Source organism: Typopeltis vanoorti, chromosome 1, assembly GCF_054136105.1.
Source record: "Typopeltis vanoorti isolate ZY-2024b chromosome 1, IOZ_Tvanoo_1.0, whole genome shotgun sequence".
Lineage (NCBI taxonomy): Eukaryota > Metazoa > Arthropoda > Arachnida > Uropygi > Thelyphonidae > Typopeltis > Typopeltis vanoorti.
In genome coordinates this window covers 10,028,319-10,045,748 of record NC_143549.1, presented here as the reverse complement: position 1 = coordinate 10,045,748, position 17,430 = coordinate 10,028,319, and the positions used below count along the sequence as shown (strand labels likewise).

The 17,430-nt window shown below is 36.8% G+C and overlaps 1 protein-coding gene across 1 annotated transcript in view; it reads right to left on the bottom strand.

Moving 5' to 3' along the window:
• LOC150109778 (uncharacterized) overlaps window positions 1-17,430 on the bottom strand; it is a 36,026-nt gene that overhangs the window by 7,828 nt on the left and 10,768 nt on the right. The window contains exons 2-6 of the mRNA XM_090396218.1: window positions 11,282-11,322; window positions 10,970-11,065; window positions 10,631-10,723; window positions 8,785-8,883; window positions 4,313-4,408 (exon numbers count right to left, since the gene is read on the bottom strand). Of these exons, the coding sequence (XP_090252344.1) occupies window positions 4,313-4,408; window positions 8,785-8,883; window positions 10,631-10,723; window positions 10,970-11,065; window positions 11,282-11,322 (425 nt within the window). The remainder of the gene's footprint in view (window positions 1-4,312; window positions 4,409-8,784; window positions 8,884-10,630; window positions 10,724-10,969; window positions 11,066-11,281; window positions 11,323-17,430) is intronic.

The window sequence follows — 17,430 nt, the reverse complement described above, 5'->3', positions numbered from 1 at the left end:
ACTCAAAATAACCACCATTAGCATCGATCACAGCTTCAATTCTGCTTCGGAACCTCGAACAAGCTGATGCTACAGTCTCCCTGGGAAGGGCCGCAAAAACTGTTTTAATTTTATCCATTAACTGGGCTTTTGTATTACTGGAAGTGCGATTGGTGTCTTTTTCAACTGCGCCCCATACAAAATAATCCATGGAGTTAAGGTCTGGGGAGTTTGGAGGCCAAACATTTGGACTGGTGAAGTCGTAGAAATTTTCAGAAAACCATTTTTGACTTTTCCCAGAGGTGTGGCAAGGGGCCGAATCCTGCTGCCATACATACGGCCTACCATTGGCTACCCTTGTTATCCAGGGCTTGACTACAGTTAGCAACTCCACGAACAAAGCCCGAATTCCAATGCCAGGGTTCTTCAACACCTGTTCCTGCAGATTTGCGAGGAATTCTGCTGTACGAACGCAATCAGATCGTCTGCTAGGGATCTTTCTTCTTGCTACATCCTCGTAGTCACCATTGCAAGTCTCTAGTTCATGCCTGATTGTTTTTACTGTATTCAGGGAGCATTGGGCAGCAGTCGTAATATCCTTATTTTGATGGCGGGCACGAATCATCATGATACAAGTTATTCTCTTCCATGATTCAGGTGGGTTCCAGCTATCCATCCTTTCTGACATCTTGTATGTGAATGAAGAAGGGTCCAAACTTTTAAATGAAGGGAAGTGTGTGTTAATACATGTAACTTATGGAAAAATATAATTAATTATAAATATGTCAAATTTATCCCGAACACCCTGTATTTGAAAAAAACGCAACATGTTTCGTCAAGAATGACTTCTTCAGGCGATAAGAACATAGAAAAGATAATAAAAGACACTTAAATTAACATTGACACACTCCAAAGCTATACAATTACAAAGCCATAATATTCGACTGTAAATTACAGTTATTATGAGCTTGAACTACAGTCCGAGTTAATGTTCTATTGTTGTGCACCTGTGCGTGTGTGGAATCACGCGATCTCCAGTATCTAATAATAGAGTTGAAAGAGTCAACCAAATTATAGCTAAGATTATTATTCAAATGCAAAGGGTCTAAGGAGATTTCCCTTGACTCGACAATGCGGCGCTCTATTTCATCATGGCAGATGTGTAGGTTTGAAGTCAATGTCCAATTTATTTCATGTTGGTGGCCTTCGTTGTTCGTGTTTATTGAAAGTAGGACATGGCCCGACAGAGCAGTTGCTCTGGTTCTCTTATAAGCAATATCTCTCTGATGTTCTTCTAGACGTAGTAAAATAGATTTCTCTGTCTGCCCATAGTAAGGCTTTCCGCATTCACAAGTGACCTTGTATACACCTGGGAATTGTAGAAGGTTGTGAGGTTGTTTATAGTTGTTGAAGCGTGATATTATTTTTGGCAGAGTCGAGAAGCACGTTTTTATGTTAAACTTCTTTAGAATTCTGCTCAGCTCTTTGGATAGTGTGCTGATATATGGCAAGACGATATGACCTTTGGAGTCGTCCTGTGTTTCTACGTTGTTACGTTGACGGCGGGATAATTGGTTGTTAATACTTTTTAGAGAGTAGCCATTGTTTTTAAAGGTCCATTTAAGATGTTGTAGTTCCTTTTTCAGTTCTTCTTCATCTAACAGTACAGATCTTGCACGATTCGCTAGAGTTGATATAATACCCAACTTTTGCGCTGGATGGTGATGGGAGGACGCATGCAAATATCTGTCCGTGTGTGTTGGCTTTCTAAAAATAGAGACTTTAATTGATTCAGGCATCTTGGTGAGTTTAACATCTAGGAAGCAGATGGAACGATTTTCTTCAATTTCCATCGTCAATTTTATATCTTGATGGCGGTTGTTTAAGTGGTCGAGAAACTTGTGAAGATTCTCAGTACCATGCTCCCATATGAGGAATATATCGTCCACATATCCAAGCCAAATTTTTGGTTTTAAAGTAAAAGAGGAGATCGCCTTTTCTTCAAAGTCCTCGAAAAAAATGTTGGCTAACACAGGAGAGAGAGGGCTTCCCATAGCTAATCCTTTGACCTGTTTGTATAGTTTTCCTTCGAATTCAAAATAGCCAGAGTTTACACAGTGAGATAACAGAGAGAACATTTTATTTGAAATCTTGTTTTTTAAAATATGGAGAACGTCCTGTGTCGGAACGTTGGTAAAGAGTGCTACCACGTCAAAGCTCACCATGATATCAGAAGATTTTAGTTTTAGGTCCTTTATTTTAGAGACAAAATCTGTTGAGTTTTTAATATAAGAAGAAGATTTTCCCGCATAAGCTTTTAATGATGACGCCAAATATTTGGATAACCTGTATGTGGGTGAGTCAATGCTGTCTACTATAGGTCTCAGTGGATAGTTTTCTTTGTGTACCTTCAGGAGGCCATATAACCTTGGAATGAGTGGGTGTAAAGAGCGGATGGAGAGCCGTGTATTATATGGCTTATATGTATTATATGGCCATATAATATTATATTATATTATATGTGAATGCGGAAAGCCTTACTATGGGCAGACAGAGAAATCTATCTTACTACGTCTAGAAGAACATCAGAGAGATATTGCTTATAAGAGAACCAGAGCAACTGCTCTGTCGGGCCATGCCCTACTTTCAATAAACACGAACAACGAAGGCCACCAACATGAAATAAATTGGACATTGACTTCAAACCTACACATCTGCCATGATGAAATAGAGCGCCGCATTGTCGAGTCAAGGGAAATCTCCTTAGACCCTTTGCATTTGAATAATAATCTTAGCTATAATTTGGTTGACTCTTTCAACTCTATTATTAGATACTGGAGATCGCGTGATTCCACACACGCACAGGTGCACAACAATAGAACATTAACTCGGACTGTAGTTCAAGCTCATAATAACTGTAATTTACAGTCGAATATTATGGCTTTGTAATTGTATAGCTTTGGAGTGTGTCAATGTTAATTTAAGTGTCTTTTATTATCTTTTCTATGTTCTTATCGCCTGAAGAAGTCATTCTTGACGAAACATGTTGCGTTTTTTTCAAATAAATCTCATTGTGTTATAACACTCGGGTTTAAGTCAGTTAATTTAGAAAAATGAACATATCCCAAGCCCGAATTAATAGTACGTTTCATATATATATATATAGAAAAAAACACTAAAACCCTGAAGCATAAATAAACTATGAACGTCATAGAGAGTCTCTATACATAATTGACATTAAATCGTTGTGATTGTATTTAAAGCTGTTCTTTCGTTAGTTGTGTTGTTAGGAAAGTGCGTGCTAGTAGCATCTCGTGAACGCCAGTACATGATTACAGCTGAATGACAATCTGAGAGGTTGTAGCTCAAGTTATTATTTAGATGAACAGGATTGAAGATGATTTCTCTAGATTCCACGATTTTTCTCTCTAGTTCATCATTGCAACGGAAGACGTTAGTAGATTTTTCCCAGCAGACTTTGTAACTTTGGTTTTCATCATTAGGATTCGCCGAGAAAAGGATATGACTTGATAATGCACTGACTCGTTGTCTCTTGTAAGTAATGTCCCTCATATGTTCCATACATATTCAACAAATTTGTCTATCTGTCCAATATAAGGAATATCAGAATCACACAATATTTTATATACACCATATTTGAGATGATGATGACAAGGTTTTGGGTGGCTTATTAAGGAACGGATCTTTGGAAGTGGAGTGAACAAGGTTCTGATATTGTATTTTCTTAGAACTTTTGCTAATTTGTGTGAAACAGTACTTATGTAAGGAATAGATATATTGCCTTTGAATCTATTTGTTTCTTCTGAGTGATGTCTAAGAGGATTAAGAAGGAATCTTTCAATGATCTCTTGGAATATCCATTAACTTTGAAAGAAGTTTTCAGATGGTTTATTTCTGTAAGAAGTTCATTTCGCTCATCCAGAAGAGAACGGGCTCTATTTCCCAAGGTAGAAATTATTCCAAGCTTATGAGGAGGAAAATGATGAGACTAGCTGTGCAGATATCTGTTGGTATGTGTGGGCTTTCTATATATCGATATTTTGAGTTTACCAGAAGAGCGAGTCAGTTTGACATCATGAAAAGACAAGGAATTATCCGTTTCAAGCTCTGCAGTAAACTTAATACTTTGATGTCGGCTATTGATATATAAATATATCAATATATATATATATATATATATATATTATATAGTACAAATACCACTGGTGTTTTGAAGTATGGGGTTATAAACCTATTAGAAAAGTTTCTTCATATCTCTCTGCAAACCCTGAAGGTGAAGTGCAAAAACGCTGGTGAACAAAGATATACTCACTTTTCGTTTGGCAAAAGGATCCCTTGAATCCGTCAGCACACCGACATTTGTGTCGCCTGCTACAAATCCCTCCATTCTCGCACTCTGGAATGCATACTGCAAAAAAAATAATAATAATAATAAAACAAAACAATTTTAAAGCTACCAAAGAGCAATTCGATTAAAATTATATTTCATTCTACCTACACTAAGTAATCAGATTATTAGGAAGATCCACGCGAGTCTTTGGAAGACATCACGAACCTTTAGAAGAGACTTAAATTGTAGAAACTTCGTCCCTCAAGATTTTTCCGAAGAAAGAACGAACTTATCGAAGGTGAATAATGCATCGTTTTTTTTTTTATTACTGCCAGTGGGTTCCTTCTAGGTTAACTCGTTGACAACCACTCATTATGGATTTTAATTTATTGAATAATGACCTGATCCATTAGACTTGCTCTTGTGATCCTGTAACCCTTCCTGGATAAGCGGGTAATGGTACTGTGAAGTGCCCATTATCTTTTAAAAGCTTCTGCAAGAAACAACTTGAATGGGTGTCTCTCGTCTCTCTTTCGGAAAAGATTCATAGAGCTCCGGACACAAAGAAAACATGGCCCGCTTACTTCGCCTTGCATTGTTTCGAGAAATCATGACACAGCCCTTGGTTCTGTGTTGTCTTCACCACACATCATTTTCCTTCCTCCTGTCAGCAAGAGCAGGAACCACGATTTCAATTATGTGCGGCTTTTCTTCGCTCCTCTGCTGTGAAATGGTATTCTTTCTCGAGGCATCATCGTAATGTCTTGATTTACAACAATGCTAAGGTCAATAGCAACCTATTATTACTAGTATTACTTTTGCCGTTTTTGGATAATATCGGATCATTGAGATAGACCTTTCTTCTGCTCTCACTGATTAACACAATCGAAGTTGAATTCTTCTTTGATGATGACAGACTTTGCTTATTGGAATAATTTCACCAAAGAGGGTTTCACCGGACCATCTTAGCTGAACAAAAATGTGATGATTTATTTCTGGGCCGTCTAGAATCCACTGTAATCACTTGTTTGAAGTCAAGGAATTCAAGATAAAACAAGATAAGATTGCGTTATTTTCAGTTTCTCTCTCTCTGTCTCTCTCTCTCTCTCTCTCCTCTCTCTCCGTGTGTGTGTGTGTGTGTGTGTGTAAAACACTAACTTGCAACACGCGCGCACACCCACACATCAAAATATACATGCTATTTCCAAAAGGGAAATCATTATCGGTTTATAGTAGCGTGAATGAGTTCAAAACTCCGCCATGGGATCCTTACAGGGATCTCATGCCAGTCCCAAGCCTGGAGATAAAGGAGGAGGATCGGTAAGATGAGTGTCGATACTCTGACCGTAAAGAAAAAAACGCGATTGTTATCTGATGTCAAAACATGCCGGCTCGGACGTCGCCCGGATAACAAAGTCCGCGATACCAATCGAGTAATCAGGGTTGGATCGAAAAGTGGGATACCGAAAAGAAACCGAAACTGAAACTAACAGAACTGTTATCAGTAGGAACGTGGAATGTATGGACACTTTGGATGGAGGAAAACTAGAATTATTTCGCCACGCGAGGAAATTAAGAGACATCGGAGGGATATACTAGGATTGACGGATATGCGGTGGACATTATCAGGAGAGATAAATGGATGCAAAGTCATATGGGCTGGGCATGACACGAAGCACGAAGCAGGAGTTCCCTTCCTTCTTAACAAAACAGCCAGAGAGGCACTGTTAGGATACAAACCATCAATGGACGAATGATACTTGCTACTTGCTTTCGGATCATAGTAGCAAGATTTCAAGCAAACCCATTTAATATATCAACAGTCCAGATATATGTACCCACATCTAACAGCACAGATGAAGATATTGACTTATTCTACAAAGATCTGACATAGACAATAGAAACAATACCAAAGCGAGATTTACTAATTATTGAAGGAGATGGGAATGCCAAAGTCGGAATAGATAATGATGGTTGGGGAAGTGTCATGGAAAAATATGGTTTTGAAGAAAGAGATGAACGAGGTGAAAATTTGTATGAATTTGCTGTGAACCAAAATGATGATCTGTAACACAAGATTCCAGAAGAAGGAGTGTAGAAAATGGACGTGGATCAAATTATAGGAAAACCGAGAACATGATCGATATGATTACGATTAAAAAGAAGATGGATAACATCAGTATAGCATTGTCTAACTTTTCAAGGAGCGGATGTAGACTCGGATCATAGTTGAGTGATTGCAAACATCAAGTCGAAAGTAAAAAGAAAATATAAACCCCATCATCAGAAACAAAGGGATACAGCAAGAAACGTGAAGCAGAAATAGGAAGAAGGTACAGAACAGTGTTAGAAGAGAAGCTGAAAACTGTGAACAAAGAAACAAATTCGAATCTAAGAATGAAAGGAGTAATGAAGGCGATAGAAGACGCAGTTGACGAAACAGTACTAGAAGAAGATAAGATCAAGAAGAAGCGGATTAGACAAGAAACATTGAAGCAGGAGAAGAGAATATTGAAGATAAGAAGGTATACATAAAATTAAATACAGGACCAAAATAGAAGAAAGTGTAATGAGGTGAAAAAAGCAGTCAGGATGGATAAGAAGAAAAAATAGTTATCACTCCAGTGCTATAAAACAGAACAACACTATGGAGATCATAAAACTAGGGACACGTACAAAATGATTATCATCATTAATAGAAAGTGGCAACCTAAACAGACCACAATTCAAGATGAAACAGGCAAAGTGTTGATGAATAAAAATAAAATTGTACAGAGGCGGACAAGATACTCTAATGAGTTATATGAAGAAAAACTAGATTTAGATAGCTTTGGGAAACTGATTGATGAATTGATGCTAATATCACTACCAGATAATGAGTCTGATGTAGACATTTTAAGAGGAGAGGTATAAAAAGCAATAGGATGCTAAAATGCAACAAGAGTCCTGGTAATGATAACACCACTGGAGAAATGATTAAATATGGTGGCGAAAGTACGGTTACAGAAATGCATCAACTGTGTAATATGGTATGGAAAGAAGGGAAAATGCCAGAGGAGTTGGTGAAATCGATAGTAGTTACATTATACAAGAAAGGAAATAAGCTGGAATGTAAATATTAAAGAACAATTTCTTTGACAAATTACCTTATTAAGGTGATGATGATATTGACAGAAAGATTGAGAACACAATTGGATGCATACCTTGCAGACGAGCAAGCAGGATTTAGGAAAGATAGAACTACAGTTCAACATATTTTGATAATGCGGTTAATAGCAGAGAAAGCTAGGAGAAAAAACAAAAACATATACTTGATTTGTTGATTTTCAGAAGGCAGTTGAGAGTATCGAACAGAAAGTGACATTGCAGTGTTATAATCCTCTGAAATTGACTGGAATTGACAGAAACTAATAAATATATTAAGCGATGTTTACAAGAATGCAGTTGCAGCAGTTAGAATGCGTGATGAAGTGAGGAAATGGTGTAGAACAAGTACAGGAGGACCCAATATCACCAAGCATTTTCATCGCATATTTAGAAAGAGCAATGGATAAAACGAAGGAAGATACAAAAGGAATATCTGTACACAGAATGAGAATTAACAATCTGAGATTTGTAGATGACATTGTTATTATGGAACAAGACGAAAGAGAACTACAAAAAACATTAAAACTGTTAAATGAGGAAGGAAAGTGATTTGTACTTGTCACGAACTTGGAAAAAACAAAGACAATGGAATTTGGTGAGAAGAACATGAAAAAAAAGACACAACTGCATGGAAGTGATATAAAAAATGTAGAATAATTCAGATATTTGGGAAGTAAAATGACATATGATTTGGACTGTAAAAAAAGAAATAAAGATCAGGCTTGCGAAAGGAAGAACAAATCTGAAAGCCACGGATAACATCTCGAAAAGTAATGATCGGCCTGCAAACAAAACCACGAGTACTGGAAACATGCATCTTTAGCAGTGTACTATACGGAAATGAAACTTGCGTAATAAATAAACAAGAAAATAATTTTATCATTGGAAGCACTTGTTACAGAAAGATTCTAAAAATAGGATGAGTACAGAAAATCACAAATGAAGTGCTCTATCAGAATATGCAACCAAAGAGGAATTTAATGCAGTAGATTGTACAGCGGAAGCTGCAATTATTTGGACACATCTGCAGAATGAGTGAGGACCAGAAGATAAAGACATCCATGTTTGGTAGTATGGATGGTATAAACAGAAGAGGTAGAGACCATATAGAGTATGGACAGACGACATAAAGGACTGGTGCTGAATGGTGTACAGAAACTGCGAGACTCAGCGCTGGACAAAGAAAGATGGAAGAAGATAGTGAAGGAAGTATCGGACACCAACGGGCAGTGACTCCATAGTTCGTGATGATGATGAATGAGTTCACTTCAGAATATTCGTCGTTATTGAAAGAAAAATTAACTTACCAGAGGTTTCGCATCCTCTTCCAGTAAATCCGGATTCGCACAGGCAAGTAAACTGATCAGTGCAGTTCCCTCCATTTTGACATCGCGGGTGACAATGCTCTGAAAAACGAAATGAATATTTATGCAATGAACATGCGTACACTTTTTCAAGTACTGATCAAAGCTAAACGATTTTTCTTCAATAAACTATATTGCACTTCAACTTCCCGTAAGGTATGACAAAAGCGGTTTCAGGTAGACAATTCATTCTTTTATCGTTGCGCGGGCGCGGGCGTGTTGGAAAACGGGCAGTTTGCCCCGACATATACAATTAAAAGGTATAATATTGTTCCTTGCGGACTTTCTAGATGATTTTCTCATTGTATTAAATATAGGATTGGAAACTCAGACAAAAGGAGCGCGTATTTAAAAATGAATGCGAAGAAATAAAAGTGTATTCAGCATCCCGACAACAGATATCCAACAACATTCACTTGATATTAAATGACTGAACGGAAATCCAGAGCTTGTCCGTACAAATAATTGGAGGGTTTTAATTTTGCGAAAAGTAGAGTTAAAGGGATTTAATTTTGGGATCATGTGACTGAAATGTCCACTTAAAAGATTGTAGATTTCATTGAAAGGATCTTCGCTTCTGAAAAGAGAAAGAAAGTTATGATTCTGTTACATTATTCTGTTACATTAGTCGATGTCCAATTGAATATCGGATGAGCAACTGCGATGGCTCTCAGGAGTTCAGTGGAAGAAATGATTTGCCACGTGATAGAAGTGATTGTACCATAGCACTCATGAAACTTTCTGCTTGTTATCTGTAATTTGATTAACTTACCTAAAGAGCGAACGAGCGAGCGAGCGAGAGAGAGAGAGAGAGAGAGAGAGAACATTTAACTGAAGTTTGTGAGTTAATTTACGGTCAAAATATGATAGATAGAAGGAGTTAGTTCCGTTTGACTGAACCTGGCTTACTACGAGCACAATAAGAAACTAAACAAGAAAAGACAGGAATAATATAACTAATCCTACGATTCTTCAAAACTCAGTTTGAAAAAGAACTGATAAAATTTATTGTTCTCCAATAAAATTGCACTCAGGACATTATGAGTGCAAATGTGCAGAATGATAAAGAATTTATCTTTACTGAAGTGAATGAATTAAAAAATAATAATTATTATTATTAGGTAATATCTCCAGAGAGTGCAAAGACTCATCGAGGGAAGGCACCTACTCTACAACTCTCCGTCTCCACCACCCGCAACTACGAGTACTTTCATCATCTACACTAATGCCATCTACCGCAGACCCCTAGTATTTTCACAGACAATCACAAGACAATCATAGACAATCATATTACATATTGTATAAATGTTAAAAAGGATGATAAATGATCTATTATATTCATTTTTTTTCTCAGAAAATATTGAAAGAACTTGACTCTTGAGAGACACTTGTGATATTATAATTAGGAATTATAGACACGTTAACACAAGAATATTTTTAAATATTTAATATATTATTGTGTTAGCGTCTCTATAATTCTTAATTGAGAAAACTGATTTCAGTCTTACATGCAATCTTACTTAAACATGCTGATTTAGACAGCTGTTACTTTAAAAATTAAGATCTGTTAATAGTCAATGTATTTTCGTATTGCTGAAGCAAAGCAGAATTATGTTACATACAATTGATTCAATGGAAATATAAATATTTAATCGCTTTCATGAAGAGGTGATTTAAACGACCATTTATTGTAGGAATAATCAGGATGCCGATAAGAATATTAAAATGAAGAGAAATGAAGGCGTTTTGAGCTCGCGCTTGAATTCATAATGCAGTCAAGGAGACTTACGTTTTTCACATTGAGGACCCGAAAATTCATCAGGACATTGACATTTGTGTCGTCTGTTGCAAATACCTCCATTCTGGCATTCGGGTAAACACACTGTAGGAACAAAACAGTAAATATTCAAGTGGTTTTCAAGTGATTCAAAATATTTCCATTTTAATGTTTCATTAAATTTCTTAGAGAGTGACATAGACGAATTATACCACTCTGCCATTTTAGGTCTGTTAATCCACGAGCATTTCCCACTTAAAAGAGTTCCTACGACATTCACATCGAATTTACCTCAAATAATTGTGAAACGAAAACTTCCACTGCATCCTGAAATAGGTGGAGGAAACTTACCGGGTGTCTCACATTGTGGTCCTTTGAATCCTGACCGACATTCGCACGTGCCTGCCTCGGTGCAATTTCCGCCATTTCGACATTTGGAGAAACAGCCTGAAAAGACAGACAAAAACTTAAATCGAATTTTTCTAAGAGAAATCAAATATCAGAAGAATCCCTGACCTAAGTGATCCTGCAAGAAAATCGCTTTTAGAATGTTCTTTAATTGCTCTTTGGAATTCTCACAAAGAAAGAGAGAGAAAAAGAAAGAGAGAGAGAGACTCGCATTCTGCTAATTACAATACTGATCAAAAGGTTGTAATGGCTCACCGTGTGAAATAGGATCATCATTCGACCTCCCTCTCGAAAAGCTAAAAGAAAAACAAAACGAAATTAAAACGAAGTCATTTAGAAACAGCTGTTCATAATTAGCATTCATTTTCTTTTTCTTTGAAATCCCATTTTCACATTATGATGACAGCACCTTCTGACATACTAATTTCAGAGGGGCTCGAGGATGCTTCAATAAAAGAAAAAAAAAATCAGAAATTTTTAAAGGTCTTAACGGTGTTATTTTATAAGCGATACTGAAAAACAAATTACTCTCGATAAGTTTAAGGCTGCATTTTTGAATGTCTTTTTTCAATAGAAACACTTTTTCACAAAGAAAAGAAAGCATCTGGTTTACGTAACCGAGATATTCCACTGGACAGGAATGAGAACCTTTTTGAAAATGGAATATTTCACAATTAATTGACTGAAGTAAGTACAGAATATTCTATGCAATTCTATGAATGTTAATTGCACAAAAATATTAACAAATATTCTTCTATTCTGCATTCTACTCCATCATTCCAAATACGCAACTCGAGGTAAGCTCTCAAGCCACATATATATAAATTACATATTACAATATATAATAACTTATTAAGTTCCACTTTTCTTTCTTTTGTTGGTTGTAGGTGAGCTTCCGTAAAACTTAAAAAAGAGATCGAACGAAACTTACTTTCTTTGTTGAGATTCAACAGATCCCAGCAGGAGGCACATTAAAACCAGAAAGAACAACGAAAGGTTTTTGATTGATGGCATTTCCAATGCCTTGGTGATGTAGCGCAAGCTGTTTGTAAAAGTGCGGAAGGATTATGTGACTTCTTTCGATATTTTAAATTCTAGAGGGCGTTCTATCGAAAAAAGTTCTAACAGTGCTTTTCTGAATGTTAATTTGTTGCAAATGCGTAGAGATTGAAATCTCTTTCCTTCCTGATACTGCAGGAAGTTTCATTTCCTTGTGCACACAGTAAACGCTTAAGAAATTCAAGGTCTCCATTATCGCCCATTTTGGCCGTCATATCACCTACACCTATAAAAAATGAATGAGCGAATGCCTATTTTCTTGGATAATTTTGTATCATATATCAATAATAAAACATTAGCAACCGAAAAAAAAATTAAATGAGTGACAAACAACAAAAGGAAACATTACTGACTTTCAGAGAGGCCGCGATTATCGGAACTAGAACTGCTAAATCTCCAAAGTAATTTTTTTTAATTAACATCATAAACTTGAATCGTTGACCGTTGCCAATAAGAGGGTTTTGCATATGAAGAGCACATTTATGTGCTCTTCATATGCCAATGGAATAAGAAACTGACATTCTGTATTAAAAGTCACAATCCGTAGCGGAAATTATTCAGAGAGATAACAAAATTGGTCCTCGCAAAGGTCTACTGCTGTTAGCCAAACACTAGTGAAGGATTTTGCAGAGTCCAGAAGTTTCCAAATCAGAAGAATCTTGACTTCTTGTTCTACGCTGGTGGCGGTAGAGCCATCAAAGTGGATCAATGCATCTGTCGTAGCACGTCTGTCTTAATTTCACAGGCTATTAGGAATGCAGTAAGTGACCACTAGGATCGTTCCATCAGGAAATAATAACTTTGAGCAAGGCAACCATCGTTCTGTAATGGATCCGGAAGAAGAACTTTATACAGCCTTATTGGTCATCGAACTTTCCTCGGACTGAGCATTTAAGGATGACTAGGTTAGGAAGAGGATCGAGTTGTTTGCCAACTCGACTCTTTATGTCAAGTGGACTCTTCGTTGCCCACTTTGAGAGAAAGGCGGAGGTGAGGGAGTTAGTGTGCATGGGAGTGGAACGTTTCGGTGCCTATTGGAATCTCTATCCAGAAGATAGTTCTAGTGGTTAGTTGATTCCACTCTTATCTCCTTTCCTCCTGCATTAGTTGCCACGGGTATATTTCATGTGTACAGGTGTGATGACCTGTCTGCGAGCTTTATCATCAGGCGTAGTTGGTGTAGTTCAAGGATAGAAATGTTGTGAAATTAGTAATAATGAAATTTCCTCATAAATTCGACCATCTAATAAATATTTTAATGAACGTGATAGTGTGTCACTTAGCCAACGACGTCGCTACCATTAAACACATTGAAAAAAATGATGAAACTCATTCTGTCTGTTGCAGGTATTGTGCTCATCATCTCCCGCATTCAGCGAATATCTCGTATTAATTGCCTGCACGTGTTCTCCTTTGTTTCCAATTATCTAATAAATATTACGTCTTAAAGAGGTTTTTGTTTCATATCAGAAATTTTAGATCTAAATGACATAGCCAAAGATTATGGTATGATAATATCAACAGAAAAATCAAGCATAACGGCCTTGAAAGGACAAGATTCAGCAAGAACTAAAATAGTAATAGATACCAAGATCGTAGAACAGGTGAATTCATTTAACTACCTAGAATGCATGATCACATATGAAAATGAAAAAAGATATAAACGCAAAAATTGCAAAATATTTAAAAATAACAGAGGTAATTAACTCTATATTTAAACCAAACCTAGTTCAAAAATAAACCAGACTAAAAGTGTACAATACATTAGCCCTACCACTCTTAATGTATTGAAGCGAAATCTGGACAATAAAACAAAAAGACAAACAAAGAATAGCAGAAATGAAGTTTATGAGAAAAATTGCTATACCCTATTTGATCACAAAAGAAACGAAGAAATTATGAAAGAATTAAACCAAGAACCAGTCATAGAAAAAATTAAAAATTATAAACATAAATGGATGGAACACGTTCAAAGAATGAAAACAGAAAGATTACCAAAACAAGCCTTAAAGTACAAGCCATCAGGAAAAAGAAAACCAGGACGTCTTCTTAAACGATTCAACGATGACTTCTAAGGCTGGAACAGGCCATGCTAGGCCTAAATCCTTGATATGCATGCTTCATGATGACGATGATCAGAAATTACATGGAAAACGTAATTTCGTCAACTGTTATCTTTTTTTTTTCCTTTTTTTTCTTCATGTGACTAATGTTCACCGAATACGGTTCTAATTTCTTTCTTTTCTTTAGGCGAAGAGATTTGACCACAAACCAAAAGGATTCGTTTTGTACTCTCACTAAACAAATATATTTTAAATTAAACTTGCCATGAAATGATAAGATTTTGTATTCTTAATTTCTTAGCAAGTTTAGTTCAATTTCTAATCACCAAATAAATATTTTGTTCGTCCGTTCAAGAACTCTCTGACCTAGTAGGATTTTCAAGAACGTTCGCCAATCGATGTCACTAATTAACAAAGCAGAATTGAATTCTTCATTCTGTTTATAAATTCATGAAATTTATTGTAATATTTATGCACTACGGAAATCACTTCAGTATTCTAAATCTATTTGTTGGCCAGCACACGAAATTAAGCCCATCTCCGATTTTTTGGACGTTATAACTCGTTTAGAAATAGTGCTGTTTATATTTTATTCATTCTTTCTCTAGTAATGCATTGATTCTTATCGTAATAACAAGTATGGAGATATCGGTAGACAATTATCTCGGAATGGCAAATACTAAAGGTGCTAAATTTTCATCAAGAAAGATGAAATTATTTCCATTCGAATAATGTTCTGAGCAAAAAAAACAAATATCGTTTGATAAAGATAGGAAGAGGGCGCGTTGATGGTAGTACTGCATTTGAAGAGTTCTGAAAGATAAGTTATTTATTTTATTAAGAAATAGCGTTATTAGTTTAAAAATTGTGTTAGAATTAGAATATATTGAGGAGTTAATCAGTTGAGCTTTCAACGTTTGTTTTAAATAGAGTTAATTTAGTATGATAAGGCACGTTAAATACGTAGCGTGGCACATGGCACCTAAACAAAGAAAGGCAATGGGTCCAAATCGCCGTATTTGTTTGAAGAATTTAACCAAAGGGATTTCGTCTAGTGTAAAGTCTTTGGAATGTATGCTTTACCGAGTGTTTCTGCAGTTGGGTATGCTGTTAAGTGGACATGCAGACATCAGTGAGGCAGTTGAGTATAAGGATGTGTATATTATGCCTAAGTTAGAACGAAGGATAACAGACCAAAATGGGATAGTTATAAGGTGTCAAAATAGGGGTGGGGCTAGGGTTCTGCACTTTATGTACACTACTGCCAGGAGTATTTGGAATAAGAATGAGGAAATTTGGCTTTGGTTAGTTCTTCCTGGCCACAGGTTATTAGCATTAGTGAGACATGGCTAACAGAAGATGATATAGTTATTGGGATAGAATGTGATAGATATAGTGTGTTCAAGAAAAACAGAGAGAAAAGAATGTGGGAGGAGTGCAATTAATCAAATGTGATGAACTACAGCCAAAGTAAACAGAAGTTGAACTTCAGGGTAGTGAAAATAGCACATTTGAGGCTATCTGGTGTGAGATTGAGGTCAGATGAATAACATTTACAGTTGGATGCTGCTATGGACCAGGCGATGAAATAGATGATGGAGACAGTATACGTAGACAAACAGACTCAATGAGTGGAGGACAGGTAATTATTATGGGGAATTTCAACTATGGTAACATTGATTGGAGGGAGGAGAGGACAAATGGAAGGAAGGAAATTAATTTTATGCAGTTACTAAGGGATAACTACCTGAGGCAGCATGTATATACCAGGGGTTCGAGAGCTCTTGACCTAGTAATTGGATCTGAGAAATTGACTATTATGAATATGACCATAATGCCACCAATTAGTGAGAGTGATCATTAGGTTTTGACCTGGGAAGTGGCTAAATGTGTGGAATTTTCAATTAAGAAAGGGTACATGGAGAATTACCAGGCTGGTAAGTATGACAAGCTTAGGAGATTGCTTGGATCAGTGCCATGGCATGTTAAACTGCAAGGGCTGGAGGTTGATGGTGCATGGGAAGTGGTTAAGGAGCGTTTGACGGAGGTAATAGTTGACTGCATACCTAGAGTCCGGAGAGTAAACCATTGGGATTTAAATGAATGAGTAACGCCACCAAGCTTGTGCTGGGAAAAAATAAAAAAATGTGGATGAAATTTAAGGAGAAAATGACCTGCAGGCACATGAACAGTACAAATCACAGACCAGAAGGATAAACAGTGTGATAAGAAAAGCAAAAGCAGATTATGAAAGGAAATAAGCAATGCAAGCTAAAGAGAATCCCAAACAGTTCTTTCGATATGCTGCAAGTAAAAGAAGAAATGTATACGGCAAAATGATTCTAAGGAATGCCGATGGCATGGAGGTAACTGAATCAGCTGAAATAGTAGAATTACTAAGCGAACACTTTGCAATAGTATATCATCCAGGATGTGATATTGCAGGAATGAGAGGACGAATGGCTGATACACGAATTAAAGTGAATGAAATGGAGGTGAACAGTATATTACATAACCTTAATGTAAATACATCTGTGGAATTGGATGGAATACCAGCTCGATCCTTATGTGAAGCGGCAAAGGAATTGTCAGTTCCATTGACCATATTGTTTAATTCAAGTTTCAGCTCTGCGTTAGTCCCGAGGGGTTGGAAAGTGGTGAAAATAGTTCCACTGCCTAAAGGAAGTTCCAAGTCTGCTATAACAGATTACCGACCGATCAGCATATCAGGAATCGTTGTCTAAGTTTTGGAGATATTAGTCAAGAACAAAATACAGGAATCGATAGATGAAAATGGGTTACTGTATGTAGTCTGTATGTGGGACAACATGGTTTTGTGAAAGGTAGATCATGCCTCAGATGCTCAAGTTTTCTAATACAGTGACGGCTGAACTGGATAAGGGTAGTGGATTTACAGTGATACTGCTGGACTTGACTAAGACTTTTGTGTGTGTGTGTGTGTGTGTGTGTGTGTGTGTGTGTGTGTGTGTGTGTGTGTGTGTGTGTGTGTGTGTGTGTGTGTGTGTGTGTGTGTGTGTGTGTGTGTGTGTGTGTGTGTGTGTGTGTGTGTGTGTGTGTGTGTGTGTGTGTGTAAGAGAGAGAGAGAGAGAGAGAGAGAGAGTGGAGGGGAAGAATCAGTAGTAGAAATACAGTGAAGCCTCTTGGATACCCTAACCTCATCGTGGGAAGAGATTTTAACAAAAACATCTTCAGAAATGGCGCTGTGAGTGGAAAAATATTACATTAATGAGAGCTTGATGATATGTGATTCCGAAATGATTC